We start from the raw sequence: 23,394 nt of genomic DNA, 5'->3' as shown, positions 1-23,394 counted from the left end.
TTTTTGTAGATATTAATCACTATTTGTTTATAACTCACTTGTTTTACTATGAGTTGCAACGAAAATAGTTTATCACTGTTTTTATTATTATCACATATATTTTTCTTCCACCAACACTAAATGTTGATTATCAGGCAGATACTAATAATATTATCACATTTACTCACTCAAAATGTTACTTTTACTATTTTTAAAAGACGATAAATACGGAGCTAATCTTTACTCGACGGCCGACCGCAAAAAAAAAAAAAAAAAAAAAAAAAAAAAAAAAAAAAAAAAAAAAAAAAAAAAAAAAAAAAAAAAAAAAAAAAAAAAAAAAAAAAAAAAAAAAAAAAAAAACAAAAAAAAAAAAAAAACCTATTATTACTGAACATATTATGAAGGTTACAACATAAAAAAAATTCACGATTTATCTATAAGAAGCTTACGTGTCCGGGGCTCAATACACATGACATTTTCTTCTTTATGTCACCCTTATCCCACATAATGTGGTGTAAGGCACAATAAGTCCTCTGATCCCGCTGCATTAGGATTTGGTGTGAGTTTTACGACCGAACGCCTTACAGACAATCCTCCGTAGGTTATATCTCTATAAATGCATTGCAACGTGTCACAGGGAGGGATATTTTTGTTTCTCCTTTTAATTCATCTTTTGCTTAACCCGTTTTTTGGGTCTATTATTTTTAATAGAAATAAAAAAAAAACCACAGTTATAGCAACTATTAAGAATAAACACGAATACATTAACGTAATATTACATTTTAATCGTTCTTTTTTAGTTTCACAATTATCTATACATATAAATAAAATTGGAGTGTCTGTTTGTAATATTGAAATAACCTCTTTTTATTACATGTATATGAATATACGGTACATACATCAAAATAACATTTTTTACAATTTTTGTCTGTCTATCTGTTTGTTCTGGTTAATCTCTGGAACGGCCGACCGATTGTGACGGGACTTTCACTGATAGGTGGTAGCTGATGATATAATTAGTAACTTAGGCTACTTTTTTTTGACTAGCTTCGCCCCGCGGCGTCACACGCGGTACGATAATAACCGCGGGTAACATCGCGGGACTCAGATATCAATAATAAAATTTAATGTTTCAGAAGCGAAGCGAGATTCGGGTCGCTAGTTATTCATTAAATTTATTATGGGTTATTTATTATGTGAATTTATACATGACATGTACAAAATGTAATTTTCTTTATACATAGTTGATTATCGTTTGACGTAACCGTGTCAGCGAATTCATTTGGCATCGGAAATGAAACAAGTTTATTAAGTTCGCAACGGAAGCTCCATTATCGCCTTCCTTTAAGAATCGCGTTCTTATCAAAGAAATAAGTCCTTTCCGGCTTTTAGTTCGAGAGCTAGTAATATTTTAAATTTCAATGTGTAGTCTAAGAGGCTTCTTCATCTTACGTATCTATGGCCATTTGCCATTTGCCATAGATACATAAGACTTGCTCAGTAACCATTGCCACGGTCCAAACTGGCCATGAAATAGAATCAAAAGCGCAAACCTTAAAATTGTGAGCCTACAGAACCCAGACTACAGTAGGATGTAATCCATGATGACCTAGAGCTTGACTTAATCAGTATGTATTTACAGTCAGCATCATTGCGCCGCTCTGAGAAGGCGGCACGACACGAAAACCCTCGACGGAAACTACATACCCGATCCTGTGGACCGAATGGTAAACAGTCGACGTCGCCCTAAACACGTTATTACAAATCCTCCCGATCCATTAACGATGCTTTTAGGTACCTCAAGCACCGGTCATCGTCCTCGCCGAACCCGTCGCTTGCGGCGAAGGGCTCGACGAGTAAATTAACCCAGTGGTAGATTCTGCGAAGCACTTCTCTTGCTAGGGCCGGTGTCAGCAACACTCCGGTTAGAGCCCCGTGAGCTCACCTACACGTCAAGGCGAAGCTAAATAGCCTCTCAAGGCTATCGTAGGAAAAAACAAAGTATGGAATCCTTTGTATGACTTAGGTACCACTGTTAACTGTGTAGAATGACTGGGACCTGATTCGTCTATGACATAAAACATATGCGTGCAATATTTACGCGGTAATAGTGAAACCTTTACTAGTATATCTGTTTCTTTCTCTCGCGCACCTAATTCTGTAGATGCGTCTTTGTCTTGTTTCAGTTTTATCGAGCTTCAAATCAGAACGGTGAAGAAGAAGTTTTTAGTTTAGTCGGTTAGAAGTTACAGGAGAAGCATTAAGAAGGTTCTAGAGAAAAAATCGAATAATTCCCGTTATTATGTCACACACTAGTAACAATAAACAATTCTGCGCAACGCTGACACAATTTCTTCCAATTCTTGTTTTGAATGTAAACAAACGTGACAAAACAAACACATCCGGACGGCGCCTGCGTAGTTTTGATGTGAAAGCAAAATAAAAACCTTGCTTGTAAGTAAACAGATTTGGCAATGATTTCAGGTTTATTTATTTATTTAATTGCACCAACATAGTGATCATCAATATATAAAATTGTAATTTTTTTAAAGGATTTTATGGCCTGGTAACTAAGACCTTTAGGTAATATCTTATTTTAATTTATATTCTTTTTTTATGAAAAATGATAACATGGAGTGAAAAGAAATGAAATGAAGATTAATTTAAGACATTAATCAACCGGGATGAAATTAAATGAAATGATATGGGATGAATATAACCTCAGTAAAATGGTGGTCATTCACTGAGACTTTTTCAGTGGACTTTTTGGTGGATCCCAAGTTTTGTTTTATTTTCCTGCGGCTTTGTTTTATTTTCCTAAATTTGTGCACTTTCACAGATAGTAAACAGTTAATAAACCACCGTTATTACACATTTAAACCTGATGAAACACTAAATAGACAAAATAAAACGAATCACACAACTTCACTCCACATGTTCCCGCCAAAAAGTCCTATAAAGCATTGTCAAATTGACAAGAAGTAAATGACAGATGTCACCTCAATTATAAGTACAATCGACAGTGTTCAATCAATAGTCGACAACATCTTGAACTTCTAAAATGAAAGAATAATTAAATAAAAATACAATGAAATTTTTTAAGAAATATAAAATCAAGAAGATCAATAACCTTTTCACTAAGTAACAAAAGTTCTAATATCTACACTTAGCAGAAAAAAAATAAAAAAATAAATAAAACTTGATTCTCCACTTGCACATCGGTACGAATAGAATAAATGCTCACAAAACCGCTGACATTAAATACGTCTCTCTTAGTTATCAATGATGTCATTTCACTTACCATCGTCTAAGCAGTCTACGAATATTGTAAATAACAAGGTTAAAGTAATTACATCGTTCAGCGCAATTGACGGAAGCGCGGAGTAGGTAGCCGAGTTTCTTAGTCATACAATGATTAATGATTTATATACTTGATTTCTTAAATGCTTAGACGAGCGTAAAAACGGTAAGCGTCATTCATAACCGTGATGTACCGGGAAATACCGCTGATGTTACAATAGCATTGTTGTTGGGAACCACTCATACAAATTAGATAGCTTATTCGATTAGGTATTATCAAAAATCAAAATCAAAATTTGTGTGGGGAAACCACAAATGTAGGGTTTTTTTTAAACAGGCATGCTCTTTGACCACCCGGGACTTTTTGGTAACTGAGATCTTAAAGCCCCTAAAGCTTGCGAGCTTAAGCGGCCAACCATGGGAAATGAAACACAAAAGCACAAAGCTCCGCCATCTACTACTACCAACATACTAAAATCCCCTTATTTTGATGACTGGTCCTAACAACGACAATTTAAGACCAAAAACCAATGGTTGACTAGCGTCGAACAGGACATGAATAATTTTTGGGTTATAAGTTGGAGAAAGAAAGCTGCGAATAAATGGGATTGGAGATTTTGTGGACCAAACTAAGGCCCATCCGCGACTTTAAGGCCACAGATGTTGCTGATAAAAGCCATGTAACCAGACCGTATTCCCAAACACAAGCTACCTACTTATATTTTTATAACGATAAATCACAAACGCATATGATATAACAGTAACGCAAGTTCTTAAAAACAACCTTATTTACATAGGCGACATGATCTCAACAATGAGGAGTAAAAGGCTGATTGTCATTCAGAACGACTAGTCGCGATTAGAGCATGCACTGACACAGTGCGTCGGTCGCTACGACTTTTCCTACCTATTCTAGTAATCTTAAGGGGTTATTCCAGATTCACCAAATCAGTAGGTAAGCTCACGGGGCTTAAATCTGACGACGCTGCTAACACTAACCCTAGTAAGGATAGTGCTTCATAGCAGCATCCCCACTTCGATAAAGCGGCACTACACTAGAACCCTTCCATCGTGGCCGCCGGTAACTACATTCCCGATCCTGCGGACAGAATGGAAAGCAGTCGACGTCGCCCCAAACACGTCATTTTGAATCCTCCCGATCCACTAACGGTACTTTTAGGGACCTCAAGCAGGTTTGAGCCCCGTGAGCTCATCTACTTGTTAAGGTTGCGCTAAAATAGCCTCTCAAGGCTCTCAGCTTAAGAGAAGCTCAACTCAAGGCTCTAGGGAAAAAAGCAGCATCTCCCACAGCAAACTTATGGGCTTTGGTAGCCAGTTAAAAATCAAGCTCACAGTGGCAATACCAAAGGTACCAAGATTTGCGAATGTTCCGTAACGTTTTTGTTGACGAGCTCACGGCCTACCACGTATTAAGTAGTTACTGGAGCACATAGACATCTACAACGTAAATGCCGCCACTCACCTTGAGATATGAGTTCTAGAGTCTCAAAATGTAACTATGTTGAGACTCTAGACTGCTGCCAAACCCTTCAAACCGAAACGCATTACTGCTTCACGGCAGAAATAGGCAAGGCGATGATACTTACCCGTGCGGACTCACAAGACGTCTTACTACCAGTAATTACACAAATTATAATTTTCACGGGTTTGATTTTTACTACACGATGTTGTTCCTCTACCGTGGAAGTCAGTCGTGAAGGTTTTTTATACGCATGTTGTGAGTCCGGGGTTTTATGTTTAGGACGGGTTCGAAGTATTCCAATAGAAATTCCGACTGGCTGCTTTATTCTGAACACGTAGGATGTTCCAGTTCAACGCTTGCACACAATCAATCATTAGGATACGTCTGCTCTTACAAAACAATGCACTTTTGTGTAGTACAAGACCAGAATCCGGAATGATATACGAAATCAAATTTATTGAACTTTACACAGAAGCTTCTTTAGCCTAGAATAAACTGTATTGTTAACTGTTTTGTTATCAGTTTGCCAAGCAACGAGAAAGACTTTCCTCTCCTCCTCGCGTCACTTTCCTCATTACTCAGGGTCGAGACACCCTCGCTGCATCATTCTCACACGTACGATTTCCCTCCATCTGTTACTATCCTTGGCTTTGTGAGGGGCATCGTGGAACTTGATGTTCAGAGGAGATCCAATTTGATCCGACCATCTCATCGAGAAAGACACGACTGGAGGCTGACTGCGTGGTTTGCACCTACGATAGCACAACCCCACCTCTTCCAGTAAGGGTCATAAACGAAATTTACCGGAGTATGGACAGCAGCGGTATCTGAGTATTATAGCTGGACACCATGACGGCATTTAAATTGAGTTAAGGCGTATTGTCAGTTCACATGGATAAATACCATTACCCCGTTAGTTCCTGCCGCGAAGCCGTCATGTACTCCGATTTCAAGAGTTAGAGAACTTCTATACGACACAATTATAACACACCACATACCTCCGACTTCATTTCCCATGGTGGTGACGGCATTTGGATTATTATGTCTATGGTCTACGACGACCACTCAAAGCCTAATGGACCATCAGCTCAGCTGCCAATCTAAAGCAATATAAATCTTATAACCTTTAAACGAGCAATTCAAACGAGCAATATATATGTATATAATCTGAATCTCGGAATCGGCTCCACCGATTTTCATAAAATTTTGTATACAGGGGGTTTCGGGGGCGATAAATCGATCTAGCTACGATTTATTTTCAGAAAATGTTGTTTTATTCGTGTTTTCAATAATCAACTCTTCCCGACATCTATTGGCGAATAATAATACTATTTTTCTTAATTGAGGGCAACTAACCGCTTTAAAGACACAAAACAAGATGGCATTATAAAAAAAAAACCGGTCATCATCTAGTCGTTTTAAAGGGACTTTATTCAATTAGACTCTAAAATAACTCGTTGTTCTATAACAGGAGCAATTTCCAACTTACCAATTAATGATTTTTATAATCTACAAAATATTTAATAATCGATAATATGCCAGTAACTAAACTAGTTTCAAAGTGTTGATTAGTCTGACCGCCTTATTAACCGAAATTCTGTTTAACATTTACTGGTAATTAATAACCGATTATATGACAATTAATAGGAAATAAAGAAAGACATATTTATACCATTATTGATATCCATTACAGTACAATTGCTGTCTCAAGGTATACTATCTTCTCTACTCCGACGAAGCCTTATCTGTGAAGTCCGACATGACATTATCTACGAATATTAACGGCTTTGAAATGTTATTATATATTATAGTGTATATTTTTACACTGGTGGTAGGACCTCTTGGGAGTCCGCACGGGTAGGTACCACCGCCCTGCCTATTTCCACCGTGAAGCAGTAATTAATGCGTTTCAGTCTGAAGGGTAAGGCAGCCGCTGTAACTATACTGAGATCTTAGAACTTATATCTCAAGGTGGGTGGCGTATTTACGTTGTAGATGTCTATGGGCTCCAGTAACCGCTTAACACCAGGTGGGCTGTGAGCTCGTCCATCCATCTAAGCAATAAATAAAAAAATTATGACTTTGCTTTGAGGCCATGACAACTTCAAAGTTAAAGTGTTTGAGGCATCCGTCTCAACAGCAGTAGCACGACAAGAAACCAGCTGAACCCTTATACACACCTACATTCCGAGGTTAATTCTTGAGTCAGATCTTGAAGCCTTAAAGCTCCTTTCATATTTATTGGAGTAAATTCAGAAAGCTATTGTTCCCTTCCTTTGAATTTCTCGCTCTATTTTAATTCTAAATAATTGAAGATTGCTTTTGTAAATAATGTACAGAGATTCATCTTTCGGTCTCTTTCGGATTCAATCCAGTGATGTCATATGTGATACCTCGATGGAGTGACACCGTATATTAAAATGAAATTGCCGAAACAAAGCGTTATTTGCATGTTGTGTGTGCCGAAAATATAAAATACTGACCCTTAATTTTCTTTTCAAATTGTATTACTTTCACTACATAGTATAAAAAAGTCGCTTTCTCTGTCCCTATATCTGTCTGTCCCTATGTATGCTTAAATCTTTAAAACTACGCAACGGATTTTGATGCGGTTTTTTTTAATAGATAGAGTGATTGAAGAGGAAGGTTTATATGTATAATAACATTCATTAAATAGTGGAGAAATCAATAATAAATTACAGTTTCCGAAGCAAAGCGAGGGCGGGTCGTTAGTTGAATTATAAATGGACGTGGGTTTTGTTGTGCTGTAGTCTGGATCACTAAGCACTTTACCAAGGATCGAATGTGGTGATATTGTGTTAAGAACGAGACTATACCATCGCTCTTCCGCGAAGCTGACATGCGCTCGGGCTAAAATGCTTAGGACAACTATTTCTCTTATTGTCTATACCATAAAAATCGGCTTAGTTAAATTTCAGTGATTTTTAATTCTTGTAAGAATTACGAGTAGAAGAACTCAATTGTTTTTTTTAAAGATATATTACAAAACTTTGAGGCTAATTACGATTGAATAACCTATGTTAACAATTAAGTAACTTATCGTTTGTAATATTTTTAGTTTAATTAAGAATTAGGGCATTATTTAGATTATTATTGTTGAACACAGCCATAACTTCAGACGACAGACATAAAGAATTTGTGTTTTTAACAAATTAACTAAAGCAGTGTGAATAGTAAAAAAAAAGTGTAAATTCTTAGCTACCAAATAAAAATTTGTCATCCATAAAAAGTGTTACATGTCGTCTTTTCGCATTAAAAATGTACAATTTCCAAAAATATTCGAAATTGAGTTAATATGCGGAATCATTTGGTATCACCAGTATTTTTCTCATAAATACTGTCAAAAGAGCGTAGTTTAGGTTTAGTTTTCTTTTTTTTTTAATTTACCTATATTTTGACTACCATTAACAAAATTAATACATAATTTTATCTTACTTTAAAAGACAGATAATGTAACTGGTAAAAAAAATTATGTTGCAAAGATGATTAATATAATAAAAATATCACAATATGTTTTCAATCTTTAAAACACTCTCCTGTAAAATTAGTAAGTTTTGAGATTGTACAGTTTAAATGCGAGAAGACGATGTGTCAAAAGCAAAACATCATTCACGGAATCTTTAATAAATCTACTACCAAATACCAATATGATATTTATTATGATAATAAATACTCCACTCGCGTGTTTCCAGTCAACTCCGCGTCCTCACGTAAAGTGCACGCCATTTTTGGTGTAAATTGGCGGGAAATCTTATAGTTCGGACGAGCCATTTTGTATTTTTTTTGTTGTGTTTCAATTTTTAAAAATCTTATTTTATACCTCCCTTTGTTCGCGTGTTGAACGTGACTGTTTTTTAACGAATTAATGGAATGATGATTTTTGACCATTTATGCTTAAGTCCGATTCGAGCCTAGTATTTTTATTTTATTTTATGGAGAAAGATTAAAGGACTTGACTGACATTGACTGATATGTAATGATAATTACCTTTTAAAAAAAACGATAGATTTAGTTTGTTATAATGAGATGTTTGCTGTTCATTATTTTGGCGGGAAGTGCTGTTAAATGCGACGAGAATAAGTAAGTTGTTCTGTTTTATTATTTTAATTATATTTATATTTAAAATGTATATGCTAAATTAATTTTAGAATTTCGTGTGCAAAAAAAAGTTACTTAGGTACAACAAAGCGCTCCATTTTTGAAGCTAAATAGAAAATACATCTCTCATTAAAATTCAAAAAGCTATATAATCGAACTCGAGTGCCCATTTCCGAGAAAAAAAAACAAAAAAAAAATTAAACGCGTACTGTTGTTAAATAATTCGCTTTGTTTCTTAATAAAATTGAATAAAATAATAATTTATAAATTAAAATTATTATCTTTATTTCCGCGAACTCTCCGGGATTCAGGCAACGACTTACGAAATAATAAATTCTAAGTAAATTCAATTTTAATTGTGAGCAAAGGGTGCAATTATTATTCAGCCTACTAATTCATTTATTTAATAAGACTAAATACAATTTCCCTCGTGTTTCTTAGTTAAACTAAGGTATCCTGCAGATTGTTTTTTTTTATTGCTTAGATGGGTGGACGAGCTCACAGTCCACCTGGTGTTAAGTGGTTACTGGAGCCCATAGACATCTACAACGTAAATGAAACGCCGGTTGAATGTGGTAATGGTGGATATGGAAGAGAATAACCTCACCCAGAAGGATGCCAAAGACTGAGCAAAGTGGGGAGTTTAAGTTGGAAAGTAAACCCTGGCATTAAACCAGGAAAACGTTAGGAAGAAGAAGAAGTTAGACTTACTAAGTGATCACATGGGCAGATAGCCCTATCTGCTTGCCCCCCAGGCAAACGTTCTGATATCTGTTAGTCTGGTTGTAGTGTTGACCACAGGAACCACCCTACTCTGCCAGGGTACTGACCCCGGGCGGAGATCGGACGTCGATTGAGAGAGTGCAAAGGGAGTCGTTTGGTGGGTAGGGCCCTAAAACAGCCCTCTGAACATCTTCAGTCCCGCTTGCTCCCGAGACAAGGGAACATCGGAGTAGGATCGGTCCCCGACTCGAAAAAAACAAAAGAAGGGCATTAGTTACACGATATAATTGTAACTTCGACCTCATATCTCAAGATGGGTGGCGGCATTCACGTTGTAGATGTCTATGGGCTTCGGTGACCACTTAGCACCAGGTAGACCGTGAGGTCGTCCACCGGCCAAAACTATTTGTATCAGCCGAGCCTTGATACGTGTGCAAAATGTCAAGTTAATCGGCCATTATGAAGTCGGTGAAAGTTACGCTCAAAGATTCCATTACACACTAACAAACATACATATTTATATGTTTTTGGTTATTGGTATGTGTTTGGACTCATAAAAGTGTGTTAAAAATAACACAATTCGGTTAAGTGTAAGCTCACTGTGACGTCATTCGTGGCCAAAACAAGCGACGAGCTAACCACAGAACATACAAAAAAAACGTAAAGATTATGACGTCACATATTGTTTTAGTGTTTTATTTATTTATTTATTGATTTAGACACACCAACAGCAATACACACAAAATATTCAAGCTTAAAATTAACATGTATAAAATTAAGTACTTGTATGTAAGCCAGTTACGGGCATGTACAGCAATCTCTTAAACACACTATGACATGTTTTAGCTTAAGGCGAAAATTTCATTCAGTGTTGTATCCTCTATATATTAATACGTGAAGCAAAACTTTGTTACACTTTTTTACGAAAATTGCGCGGACGGAGGAGTATGAAATTTCCCACACTTATAAAGAATATAGAGAAGGAGTGCAGAATGCTAATATTATATTATTTTTAATTTTGCATAAAAATACATTAAATCATTAAAAAAATCATTACACACACACTATCATGTATTTGACACACACATGCCATTGCACTCTTTTGTTTATTGTTAAGGTCTGTGGTCAAGTTGACAATAGATTAATATTGTTTGTCTTTAATATTATTTGTCTATAGTGTAGCTTTGACGTAATCTGAGAAAATAGAAGTCTTTGACAATAGAACCATATTAATGTTCAAACTTTGATTAATATTAAATTAGTAATTATGGTCGAATTTCGATTACTGGGCTAACTAAATATGGTATATGTGGGATGGTATGGCGAAATCTAGTGGATCTTTAGTTAAACAACAAAACAACAATATTCTTTCCAAAAAAATACTACATACATATTCGTGACAACGTTATGTAAATTTTTTTATCTGTCACTTATATTTTCTTCTTTTAAAAATAAAACTCGTGTGCCAGTGTGAATTAACCAAAAAGTTCCGATCTTCCCGCTTATATCTATATATTAATACGCGAAGCAAAAACTTTGTATCCCTTTTTACGAAAATTGCGCGGACGAAGGAGTATGAAATTTTCCACACTTATAGAGAATATAGAGAAGAAGTGCACAATGCTAATTTTTTTTTTAAATAATGCATAAAAGATACATTAAATCAATAAAGAAAACATTACACACACTACATATCATGTATTTGACGCACACACGCATGCATACTATTTATTGTCAAACTTTTGTTCTTGACGTCTGTTGTCAAATTTAGATTAAATATTGTTTGTCTTTGTTAATATTTTTTATAGTGTAGTCTTGGCGAAATTTGTGATTATAGAAGTATAAAATACAATCATAATAGTGTACAAACTTACAATTGCAATTAATTATAGTCGAATTTCGAGTATTGCCGGACCTCTAGTATTTAATATTTCACAAATTTGTTTTAATTCAATTACTATCGATTATAAATAATTTCTAGATTATTTAGTTCACGATGTTTCGTAGTAACATACATACGGGTCTATAGATTAAAAGCCTTCGTAGGAAATGTAATTTTATGCGCGGTATACTTTGAAATATTTCAAAATGTTTGTTTTGCTTTCTCTAAATGGGCGGAACACGGCCCCTCCGATATGAAGTGAATAGCGTAGCTCAAACATCACAATGGACTCTATTACCTGTAACCACAGGTTTGTTTCCACGATATTTACCTTCGTCGCGAAACTCATTTTACCGCGTGTATACGTAAAATATTAATAAACAATAGTTTAAAAATACTTAAAAATAGAAAATAAATTTTAATAAGTTTGAATTAAAAATAGTGTAAGAAAAAATGATATTATTGTAAAAAAAAAGCGTCTATTTTTTTGTTGGATTTTCTATAAAGGCGTATTTTTTTAGTTTTTTTAAACTATTATGTATTTTTAATTTTTTAGTTAAATTTTCCAAATTTTTTTAAATATTGAATTGACATAGGTTTTTTTTTATTGCTTAGATGGGTGTACAAGCTCACAGCCCACCTGGTGTTAAGTGGTAACTGGAGCCCATAGACATCTACAACGTAAATGCGCCACCCACCTTGAGATATAAGTTCTAAGATCTCAGTATAATTACAACGGCTGCCCTACCCTTCAGACCGAAACACATTACTGCTTCACGGCAGAAATAGGCAGGGTGGTGGTACCTACCCGCGCGGACTCACAAGAGGTCCTACTACCAGTCCTTAATAAGTATGCCAAATTTCGAGTTAATCTAACGTTTTGAAGGGGATCAAAATCGTGTTCAAAGATTCCGTTACATACTAACATACCTACGTCTGAAACTAATAAAAAAGCGTATTAAAAATGATAATATAGTAATATAAAATTACATCTTATCCGACTCGACGAAAACAAAGCACTATATGAAGTGCTGACAATGTCAATGGCACTTCAAAAATAAAATACAATATTACTGCCAAGTATGAGACAAATAACGTTATTACGTATTACAGGAAAAATACGCGGAAACTCTGATGACTTAGCAGCACGTGGGCCAGTAATTAGTCGCTCATTGAATAGTATTAGTAATATTTACAATACAGTACTGTTTGTGTATTTAACTATACTTACCCGCAATATCTTGGTTGGCATAACTTGGTTTGTTCTCAAGGACTTAAAAAAAAACATGTGTGGTGCTCGTGGACTGCCGCGGTAAAGCTATTGCATAGCATTTTTTATCAACTTATGCAATATTATAATTAGACACTAATAAATTAATATTAAAACAATAATAAAATAAGACCACGCTATATTTATAAAAAGTAACAAAAGCAAAACATTAATTGTCCCCTTCACACTCATAAGCTAGACCGCGCGAGAGAGAGACGGGCAGACTTTTAATGATGCGCATGCAGTGCGACGTTACGCCGCGCGCTTATTCACAAACACTACACAAGCGCAACGTGTGAATGTGTTGAACACGAGCTATAGGCGGAGTGGGGGGTGTTAGGTTTTATTTTCGTTACGGAATTTCTTGATTCGGTCAAGCAGAGGGTAATAGAAAAGAAAGAAACAGAAGAAGAAGCCTGCATATATATAATAGAGACAAAGCTAAAAGCCAAAACCACTGTGCTAATTCAACGTTCACGACCATCGCTGAACTAGATTTCCCTACGCACCACTGACGGCAATGTCGATAACATAGACTTAAGCGGCTAGCCATCATAGAGCACAAAAAATTTGACAGTCGCCCGAAATCTGAATCTCGCTAACGACATTTTCAAGATACGCTTGGATATGTACAAGTTACGAACAATAAATAGCATTTGGATCTCTAACCAATCAACTATCTATGGAAATCTATCGCATAATCTATCGAAATCATGACACGTCTGCTTAGCGAAAAACGTAGGGGTGCTGTTCCAACTCCAAACAAATTTGTGTTAACTTTTACGCTATCGAGAACGTTAAAAAACTCGCACTAAGCACACCGACGAGAAACTCAGTGGACTGTGGTGGAACTCAGCGTCTATGGCTGGTTTTAGTGTCACGCGGACCGTCAGTACGGATCGCTCCGCGCGTACGTGATCCGCGCTTACCGTCCGCATATGGCGTTTTAGTATCATCCTGACAGCCTGAGCAGCGCCGCTGTTTACAGACGCGCGCAATGCATCCAACGTGGCGAGTGATATTACTTATTGTCCTATATTACACAAGAAAAAAAAAAAGCGAAAAAGGAAACTGCATGTTCACCCTTTAATAGAGCAGAGAGCCGACGCGGAAGAATTGGTCACATTATACAGCAATTCGAGGGCTGACGAAACAAAATTCTTTAACTACTTTCGTATGTCGACCAGAATTTTTGACGAACTGCTGTCAAAGACAAGAAATAAACTGGTCTGTCTGGTTTTTGTACTGCGCGTCAGAGGCATCTCACAAACATTTCCTCAAACGAATTTCATCGATCAACGACATATTGCCATGATTGTACTGCGCTGATGCGTGCCCTCCGGACGATACTAAAACGCTCAATGCAAGGAGAGGCGCGCGAGCAGCGGTCCGCGCGGCTAGCTCCGCGGCACGGACGCGTCATGCGGACGGCTGCGGAGCTGTCCGCGCGGACGTTCGTCCGTACGGACCCGTCCGCATTACTCTAAAACGCTCCTTAGGATTAATACAGATCGGTCTGTGCGGAGCGATCCGTACTGACGGTCCGCGTGACACTAAAACCAGCCTATGGGTTAGTTAGTTCGGCGAGAACTGGGTGACTTATATACTATAAACTTTACTGGTGGTAACTCTTTGTGAGTCCGCGCGGGTAGGTACCACCACCCTGCCTATTTCTGCCTTGAAGCAGTAATGCGTTTCGGTTTGAAGGGTGGGGCAGCCGTTGTAACTATACTGAGATCTCAGAACTCATATCTCAAGGTGGGTGGCGGCATTTACGTTGTAGATGTCTGTGGGCTTCAGTGACCACTTAACACCAGCTGTGAGCTCGTCCAAACATCTCAGCAATAAAAAATAAAAACAATTTATACCAATCGCGAAACCCTAATTTTTTTTTTTTTTTAAAACAATCACGCCACGTTAACTGGTCCCGTGATAAGTTCGTAAAGAACTTGTGTTACAGGTACCAGATAACGGAAATAAATGTAAGATTTTTATTATACACATACATATATTTAATATACATCCATAACCCTGGAAAAGACATTTATATTTATCATACAAATATCTTCCCTTGGCGGGATTCGAACCCGCGACCCCCTTGTGTAGTGACCATGTCACTTACCACTACACCAGACGGACGTTAATTATTATGAACGGACCGTAGTATTAAAAATACAACGCCATCAATTGAAAACTAAGTCAGGATAATCTGCTTATTAACCTTTATTATAATCTTTCATTTCCTGTTTACTGCTGATAGATCAGATCTGCATCGAACCAGTTTTCACTAGTAATTGTACCTGCAAGTGTTTCCACCGGTCGATTGCGGGATAGACTCGTAGTGTCACTGCGAACATCGGCCTTATGGGGCTTCTGCAGAGGGCACAAATTATATCAGCATCGGGATCCGAACTTCTTACATATTCCATTACTTTTTTTCCTATCTATTCTAGTAATCTCGAGAGTTATTCTACATTCACCGAACTAGTAGGTGAGCTCACGGGGCTTAAGCCTGACGTCGTTGCTAACACTAACCCTAGCAAGGGCAGCGCATCGCAGAATCTTACACCGGATCGGAAATGCGACCCACTGAGAAGATCCGGCGAGAAACTCAGTGGGCTGTGTCTGTGGGTTAATTTACTCGTCGAGCCCTTCGTCGCAAGCGACGGGTTCGACGAGAAAGATGGCCGGTGCTTGAGGTGCCTAAAAGCACCGTTAGTGGATCGGGAGGATCCGAAATGACGTGTTTTGAGCGACGTCGACTGTTTACATCTTCTGTAACGTTGACAACTAAAATAGATGTCCAAGTAATTTGATGGTTTTCAAAAATTGATCTTTCATGTCATTAGAACAAAATTTTTACTGGTGGTAGGACTTATTGAGAGTCCGCGCGGGTAGGTACCACCGCCCTACCTATTTCTGCCGTGAAGCAGTAATGCGTTTCGGTTTAAAGGGCGGGGCAGCCGTTGTAACTATACTGAAATCTTAGAACTTATATTTCAAGGTGGTTGGCGCATTTAGGTGGTAGATCTATGGGCTCCAGTAACCATTTAACACCAGGTGGGCTGTGAGCTAGTCCACCCATCTAAGCAATAAAAAAAAACTATTAGCGAAATCAAATCTTAAATTCAAAAGATTGAATCTCAATTTTTTTAATTATCTTTATTTAATGACTCTGACAGATTGTTATTGAAACGTCGAATTAAAAGTACTAGAGGTCCCGCAGTAGTCGAAATTCGACTATAATTAATTGGAATTGTAAGTTTGTACACTATTAAGATTGTATTTTATACGTCTATAATCACAAATTTCGCCAAGACTACACTATAAAAAATATTAACAAAGACAAAAAATATTTAATCTATTCTCAATTTGACAACAGACGTCAAGAACAAAAGTTTGACAATAAACAGTATGCATGCGTGTGTGCGTCAAATACATGGTATGTAGTGTGTGTAATGTTTTCTTTACTGATTTACTGTATCTTTTATGCATTATTTTAAAAAAATATTAGCATTGTGCACTTCTTCTCTATATTCTCTATAAGTGTGGAAAATTTCATGCTCCTTCGTCCGCGCAATTTTCGTAAAAAGGGATACAAAGTTTTTGCTTCACGTATTAATATATAGATGGAGAATGCGTTGTGTCAGTAAAGTAACAAAAGCTTCGACTTTGGTCTTAGTAACAAACCGTTCTGATAAACTGTGATGGGGTATCGAGTGCACGACAGATTTACGCACAAGCACCCGGAGAAAGGCTATCAATTACACAGGAACTTACAGATCCTCTGCAACCAACACACGTAATCGTGTGCAAAGTTGACTATAGTATTGCCCTAGACACGTCCTTACGGATCCATCAGATCCAATAACCTTTGCATTAGACGCCTTCAGCTCTAACACTAGGAGCAGGCTTAGGGACCCCGGTAACCGTACTCGTCGAACTCGACAAAGAGTTCGCCGTGCAACCTAACCCATGAATCAGCTCGTTGAGTTTCTCGCCGGATCTTCTCAGCGGGTCGCGATTCCGATCCGGTAGTAGATTCATTCGCGAAGCAGCTGCTCTTGAGTTGTTAGGTCTCCTTCGGAGGCGCTCAGTTAGCTGTTACCTACTCGCCCACCTGTCCTGTTGAAACTGGAAAGGCCTACGGGCCACCGGTAATCCTTCAATAATAAAAAAAAAATTGTATTATCACCAAAGCTTGCACTCATATCAAACAAACTCAGGCTCATTGACGAGGTTAAAAAAACACGGTACACGTGTTTTAAACAATAACGGCGATAAGCTACTGCAAACGTTTCAGACAAACGGAATTTTCTACCGTTGATTATTTAAGACGTTTTATTGACATTTAAGAGCGCTATGACATGTTCTTCTTCAAACGAGGCTTGTGGAGAGTACTTAATGGTAGGCAGCGACTTGGCTTTGCACCTGGCATTCATCATCAACGCTCTGAGATCGTGGTCAATGAACGATAAAAAAATATGTTATTTTTTGTAAGTTATTACAAAGTTAAGTCGTACACTGTGTTGCATTACTAATAAAAATCTTACGTTACGGACGTTTTTTTCCCGGTTAGGGTACCCCTCCGCATCCTCCCATAAGGAACTTCGTTCCAAAAATGTTTTGCTTAGATGGGTGGACGAGCTCACAGCCCACCTGGTGTTAAGTTGTTACTAGAGCCCATAGATATCTATATATCTATGACGTAAATACGTCACTCACCTTAAGATCTAAGGTCTCAAGTATACAAAGGCTGCCTCACCCTTCAAAACCATGTCCATTAAATCTGACTTCTTCGTTTATTGACTTATGTATTCATAAAATAAACAAACTTCCTAAATATTAACACTGTGCGTTTATTTATTTGCATTAAAACATTGTTTATTTATAGCTTATGTTACGATCAACTTGCGGTTTGGTTGATGACTCAAATGCCTATAGATTTATGGATATATTCAACTTTTGAATTACATCGTACCCTAAATTCAGGAGGTTGGATTCAACATTCTTTGTTGAAAGTGCGATTGAGATGCAGAGCTCTCAATAAATCAACGCTTTGTGAGTCTTGGCTTAGTGGAATACTGAACTTCCCATAGACACAACCCACTGAGTTTCTCGCCGGATCTTCTCAGTGGGTCATGATTCCGATTCGGTTGTAGATTCAGCGAAGCACTGCTTCTTGCTAGGGTTCGTGTTAGCAAGGTCTCTCAGGTTGAGCCTATGAGCTCACCTACCCGTCCGAATGCAGCTGGGATAGCCTCTCAAGGCCATCAGCATAGGTGGAAAAAAAATGCACCTCACGAGTAATTGCCACTTGGTGAACTGGGTACACTCATGCAAACAGCCGCCAATTGCCGACTTGACTTTGTCGTTCCATCCCATGGTCAATCTTCCACTAAGTAATAGTAATAGTAATCAAGTAATAGTTATAGTATTCCTATGACTATTACTTGACATTATTTGATGTATCAACAAATTACGCTACAAATAAATAAAAAGATAACTCAAATGGACGCATTTCGGTGATTATACTAAGTACCAAGTGAAGGGCAATTATGTGAAAAGGGTAATAAATAAAACAGGCTATTTTCATACCAGCGAATAGGTAGGAAAAAAAACTAATGATTGAACTTGCACTTGAACTTGCACGGGTAGATATTCATACCACCTTTCCTATGAATTCCTATGGACAGCTCGAGATTTGATCATTGTAAGAAATAATTTTTTCGAAACATCGAGAAAATGTTTTGACATAGCGAGTTTGCTACCATCATACAACACAGTCTGTCTCAAAAGCAATCGATCGTGAGACACTTTTGAAATCATTGGAAATTCATTGTTCAAGAATTTTCATTTCGGCTAATGTAGCCCAATGCTTACAAAACTGATTCAATATTCATTAATCACAGATCAAAAGACACGCCCTCATGCCGCCCTAAACGTAATCGTCATAGAACACACAATCTTGCGTGACTGATGTTACGATTTCTAATCATTCCAGATTTTATAACAGATATTAGATATTTTATAATATAATTAGAATAGCTATAGAAATGGTAGTGCAAGGTAGAGGGGGAAGAGGTCGACCGAAGAAGACATGGATGGAGTGTGTGAATTACGATATGAGAGAGAGAGAGGAGTGAGTGTTGAGATGACGGCTGATAGAAGAGAATGGAAGAGAAAAATTAGCTGTGCCGACGCCACCTAGTGGGATAAGGTGGAGAAAAAGAAGAAGAATTAGAATAGCTAGTATTTTGCAAATAATATGTCGGAGAAGCCTCAATTATGAACACAATCGTCAGACATCGTAGAGGCGAATAGGGTGATCGAGCTAAGAGAAATGAGTACACCAATCACGTTTGCTGTCTTAGAACAATTTAAAAATCTTCTCTTGATGTTGGCAAACGAAAACGAATGACAGTTCTTAGGACGGAGGCACCGCTCTTCAAGAAGGCTGGTTGGTAAGTATGATGGCGTCTACGCACCTCCATCGGCTAGGCTCTGTCGTAGCACGAAGTTAGCCGAGTTCCGACGACACCGCAATCATGCTGCCATCTCTCGGGAATCTTGCTGCATTTTGTTTAGCGATCTAACTAATGACCGTCTCCGAGATATCTATCAATACAGACCACCTCCAGACAGAAGTTTTTGCGGTATTTCATCTATTTGCCCACACATGATTCCCTATAGACTCCGAAGCAGCTATATCGATGCAATTTACAGGAAATCTTCAAACTGGACTAGCGCATGCCTAGCCGAAGATTGCTTACGATCGGATCAAAGTCAAATCAAATAACACCTAGTAAAGTAGGTCGGGTGTGTTCTCGACAGTCGCGGTGTGGCAGCGAAATGCCACCATAGACAGCACCAACCATCACTTCTGTCGTTTCGGACGACTTTTGTCTCCGACGATATTCACATACGGGTTGTTCACTAACCAAAGTCTTCAGTAGGTTTGAGCGCAACATGTCCCACTTCTGACCAAGACCGTCTTCAGGACAAGGCTTGCGAGGTCTCAAGTGTCAATCCACTGAGTTTCTCGCCGGATATTCTCAGTGGGCCACGATTCCGATCCGGTGGTGGATCCTGCGAAGCACTGCTCTTGCTAGGGCTAGTGTTGGCAAGTTCTGTCAGGTTGAGCCCGTGAGCTGTAGCTGAAATAGCCCCTTAAGTTACCAGTGAATAGTAGTGGTAAGGAAAAAAGAGGTATCCGTTGCCAAGTATCTATTTTGTCTAAATAAATTTTACAGGATATATTTTATGGTATTTCGAAATAATTAACTCTACTATAACTAATGTATTTACTAGGGGAATCTGGTGGCAATACCGCTTAGTGAAGCCAATAGCAAATCCAGAAATTCCGTGGGTCCCTTGCAAAATACTTTCGTAAAACCAGCCCCAAAAAACTCGACTATATTAAAAAAAAACTTGTACTTATTATTTGTCTTGGTCGTATCATTCTTATCAGAACGGTCCTGGTCTTCAGCCAGTATCATTGCTGTAGTCAAATGCTATGTGCTTCACGAGCAATCATCACTTCTCCTAGCCTATGGTCACTGTGGTTACTGGTGGTAGAACCTCTTGTGACTCCACGCGGGTAGGTACCACCACCCCGCCTATTTTTGCCGTGAAGCAGTAATGAGTTTAGGTTTGAAGGGTGGGGCAGCCGTTGTAACTACACCGAGACCTTAGAACGTATACCAGCATTTACGTTGTAGATGTCTATGGGCTCCATTAACCACTTAACACCAGGTGGGCTGTGAGCTCTTCCACCCAACTAAGCAATAAAATTTTTTTAAAAAAAAACCATTATAGGCATAATAACATCTAGAATACTTTTGAAATAATCACGATTTGAACAGTATACAAATTATGGAAATTGTTATCACTCAAAAATCGTGGCCGTCATAACACAAAGCCATAAACATTAATGTTTTTAATAAATAAAAAGTAGATTTTATTAGTAATTAGCACAATGTGACGAACATGACTTATTCGTCGTGACCAAGAAAACTGTAAAGCATTGAAAACGCCAGGAAATTAAAAATACGTGTAAGAAAAAATGATTTTATTGTAAGAAAGCGTGACATACTTTTCAGGATATTATCAAAATATTTTTAATTCAGATTTATTAAAATTTATTTTCTATTTTTTAGTTGGATTTTCTATAAAAGCGTATTTTGTTAATTTTTTTAAACTATTATTTATTTTTAATTTTTTAGTTGAATTTCAATTTTTTTTTTAATATTGTATTGTCATCGGTTCTTAATTTGTATACCAAATTTCGAGTTAATCTGACGTTTTGAAGGGGGTCAAAATCATGTTCAAAGATTCCGTTACATACTAACATACGTACGTCTGAAGCTAATAAAAGCGTATTAAAAAGGCTTTTAATTGTATCTACGGCCCGAAGGAATTATTTATATATTGCATGGACTAGCTACCTAATGTTATGTAGTCACCGGAGTAAATAGATATCAGCGGCGTAAGCCGTCATCAACCGTAAGGCATGTGGGTATATACGTCGTAACTCGTCTTTAACTATACGATCTTATTCCGTCTTACTCATAGTAGACACACGCTAAGGACGTTTCCTTTGTGAAAATTAGAAGCTCTCTAAGGCGGAGATGAGCAACACGCGGCCTACCAATCATTTCTAAATTTATTTTATCGACTTTTACCTTCCATCAATTCGTTTTTCTGTTTTTGTGTTTTCTGTTTTTGACACAGCCCACTGAGTTTCTCACCGGATCATCTCAGTAGGTTACTTTTCCAATCCGGTGGTAGGTTATGCGAAGCACTTCTCTTGCTAGTGTTAGCAACACTAGCGGTAGACAGCGGCTTGGCTCTGCCCCTGGCATTGCTGAAGTCCATGGGTGACGGTAACCACTCACCATCAGGTGGGCCGTATGACCGTCTGCCTACAAAGGCAATAAAAAAAAAACTCCAATTTGTCTCCCGTGAGCTCACCTACTCGTTAAGGCGAAGCTGAAATAGCCTCTCAAGGCTATCAGCATAGGTAGGATAAAAGAAAGAAATAAAAGGTAAAATGCGCATTTACTTAGCATTTGTTCACGATCGACTTTCACGATGAACTGAATAAAATCGTGTCAAAAAAGGAATTCGTATAAATTATAACTATTATGACAGTAGGGCGCATCTTAAGTCCTCGGGCAGATGCTAACCTGCCTATTTCGGTCGCGAAATTGCCATTTCTCATGTGTTCCATGAAACCCAACCGACCTGATCTGACCTCATCGCCATCATAACATAATGAACAAAATACTCCACAAAAAAATCACAACAATATTCACATTGTCTGCTTTGTGATGACATCTCATGGGTGTGGCCCGGCGCGGCAGAAAACACATATTTATCCTTCACCTTGTATTCGTACATGCATACTAAGAGTTCAAACAAAAAATTAGGCTTGGTTATTGATTAGATTATTCAGAGAAGGGCATAAGATCCGTCAGCGGTCTACAGGAACACCACTACAAACAGCAATGCAAATGGTCGCCACATTGCAATTTGTGGAATAAATTTTGATGGTAGGGCAAGGTATTCATTCCCGTCTAGTACTTACTAACTCCTTTTTTTTTTGGTCAGGAGGAAATCGCCGGACTTCCGCCCTTTTCTGGGGATACTGGGCGGGGTATGTCAAAGTCGAACTGACTAAAACCTCCTGTCGCTCAACAACCAACGTCCAAACCTCGCATGAGACAGAACTCATGACAAGGCAAAGGGGGGAAAGTGAAGCGTTTAGTGCGGAGCACATCTCTCTCATCACCCTCCCCCTCGGGACGCCGGACTGGCGGTCGTCGGCGCCACGACCACCAGCCCTCTCGGTCGGCAGACTGTCCGAAGCCAGCCTAGATGGCGCCCGTTAGAGTGAGTTACCCTACGGAATACCCCGCTGGGCCAGAACCAGCGTGGGTCGAGGATAGCCGGCCTTCCATCACCCGGATGCTCTTGCGTAAAACGCGTGCAGAGCAGCTTGCAAGTCGTCTTCTTAGACCCCCCTCGCCGGTCCCCAGACCGACATGTGAGGGGGACCCGAAACACTTAGAGGGCCAGGGCTTGGGCGAGATCCGCCTCCCTGGCCCCCGCTCGACGGCGGCGGGATTGTGCGTCTCTCACGCGCCCCGCCGCCTCCTTCTGCGAGATGGTGCACTCGCAGAAGTCGAGCATCGCCTTCCACGACTCGTCGTCACCGAGCATCGATGCCACAACACTCGGCAACGACAAGTCGGTTCCTATTTTTGCGACGAGGACACGGCGCCACCCCTCCCATGCGGGGCAGGCGACGAGCGTATGCTCTGCCGTGTCCAAGTCGCAACCACAATGGTGGCACTCTGCCGTCGGTTCGGCTGTGATCCGGTGCAGGAACTCACCGAAACAACCATGCCCAGTGAGCACCTGCGTGAGCCGGAAAGTGAGGCGTCCTCTGTCACGATTCACCCAATCCACAAGGACCGGGCGAATCGCCTCGACGGTCCTACGACCAGCTGAAGGATACTTACTAACTCCTAGCTTGTTTGTCGTGAAGCAATCTTCACTTCAAGGATTGAACAGTCCCCTTAACAGTACAAGTCTTTAACTGTCATGTCTGTAACTCGCTCTAGTGCTTAAGAC

The 23,394-nt window shown here is 38.7% G+C and overlaps 1 protein-coding gene and 1 long non-coding RNA gene across 7 annotated transcripts in view; one reads left to right on the top strand and one right to left on the bottom strand.

Moving 5' to 3' along the window:
- Positions 1-236: 236 nt before the first annotated feature.
- The window catches only part of LOC134201619 (uncharacterized), an 80,085-nt gene continuing 56,927 nt past the window's right edge, over positions 237-23,394 (bottom strand). For 3 of the 6 annotated variants that reach the window (XR_009976984.1, XR_009976988.1, XR_009976985.1), the window contains exon 2: positions 237-357. This is a non-coding gene — a long non-coding RNA (uncharacterized LOC134201619). Of the gene's footprint in view, positions 358-9,068; positions 9,079-10,954; positions 10,968-13,798; positions 13,826-23,394 lie in introns of those variants that run through there. The other 3 variants (XR_009976987.1, XR_009976986.1, XR_009976983.1) reach the window with 3 other exon arrangements.
- The window catches only part of LOC101735594 (hyaluronidase), a 39,907-nt gene continuing 24,985 nt past the window's right edge, over positions 8,473-23,394 (top strand). Inside the window, exon 1 of the mRNA XM_021346767.3 lies at positions 8,473-8,863. Within this exon, the coding sequence (XP_021202442.1) occupies positions 8,805-8,863 (59 nt within the window). The 5' untranslated portion in view covers positions 8,473-8,804. The remainder of the gene's footprint in view (positions 8,864-23,394) is intronic.

Source organism: Bombyx mori, chromosome 28 (genome assembly GCF_030269925.1).
Source record: "Bombyx mori chromosome 28, ASM3026992v2".
Classification (NCBI taxonomy): Eukaryota; Metazoa; Arthropoda; class Insecta; order Lepidoptera; family Bombycidae; genus Bombyx; species Bombyx mori.
The sequence above is the reverse complement of the archived record's forward strand: the minus strand, read 5'-3'. Positions and strand labels throughout refer to the sequence as shown.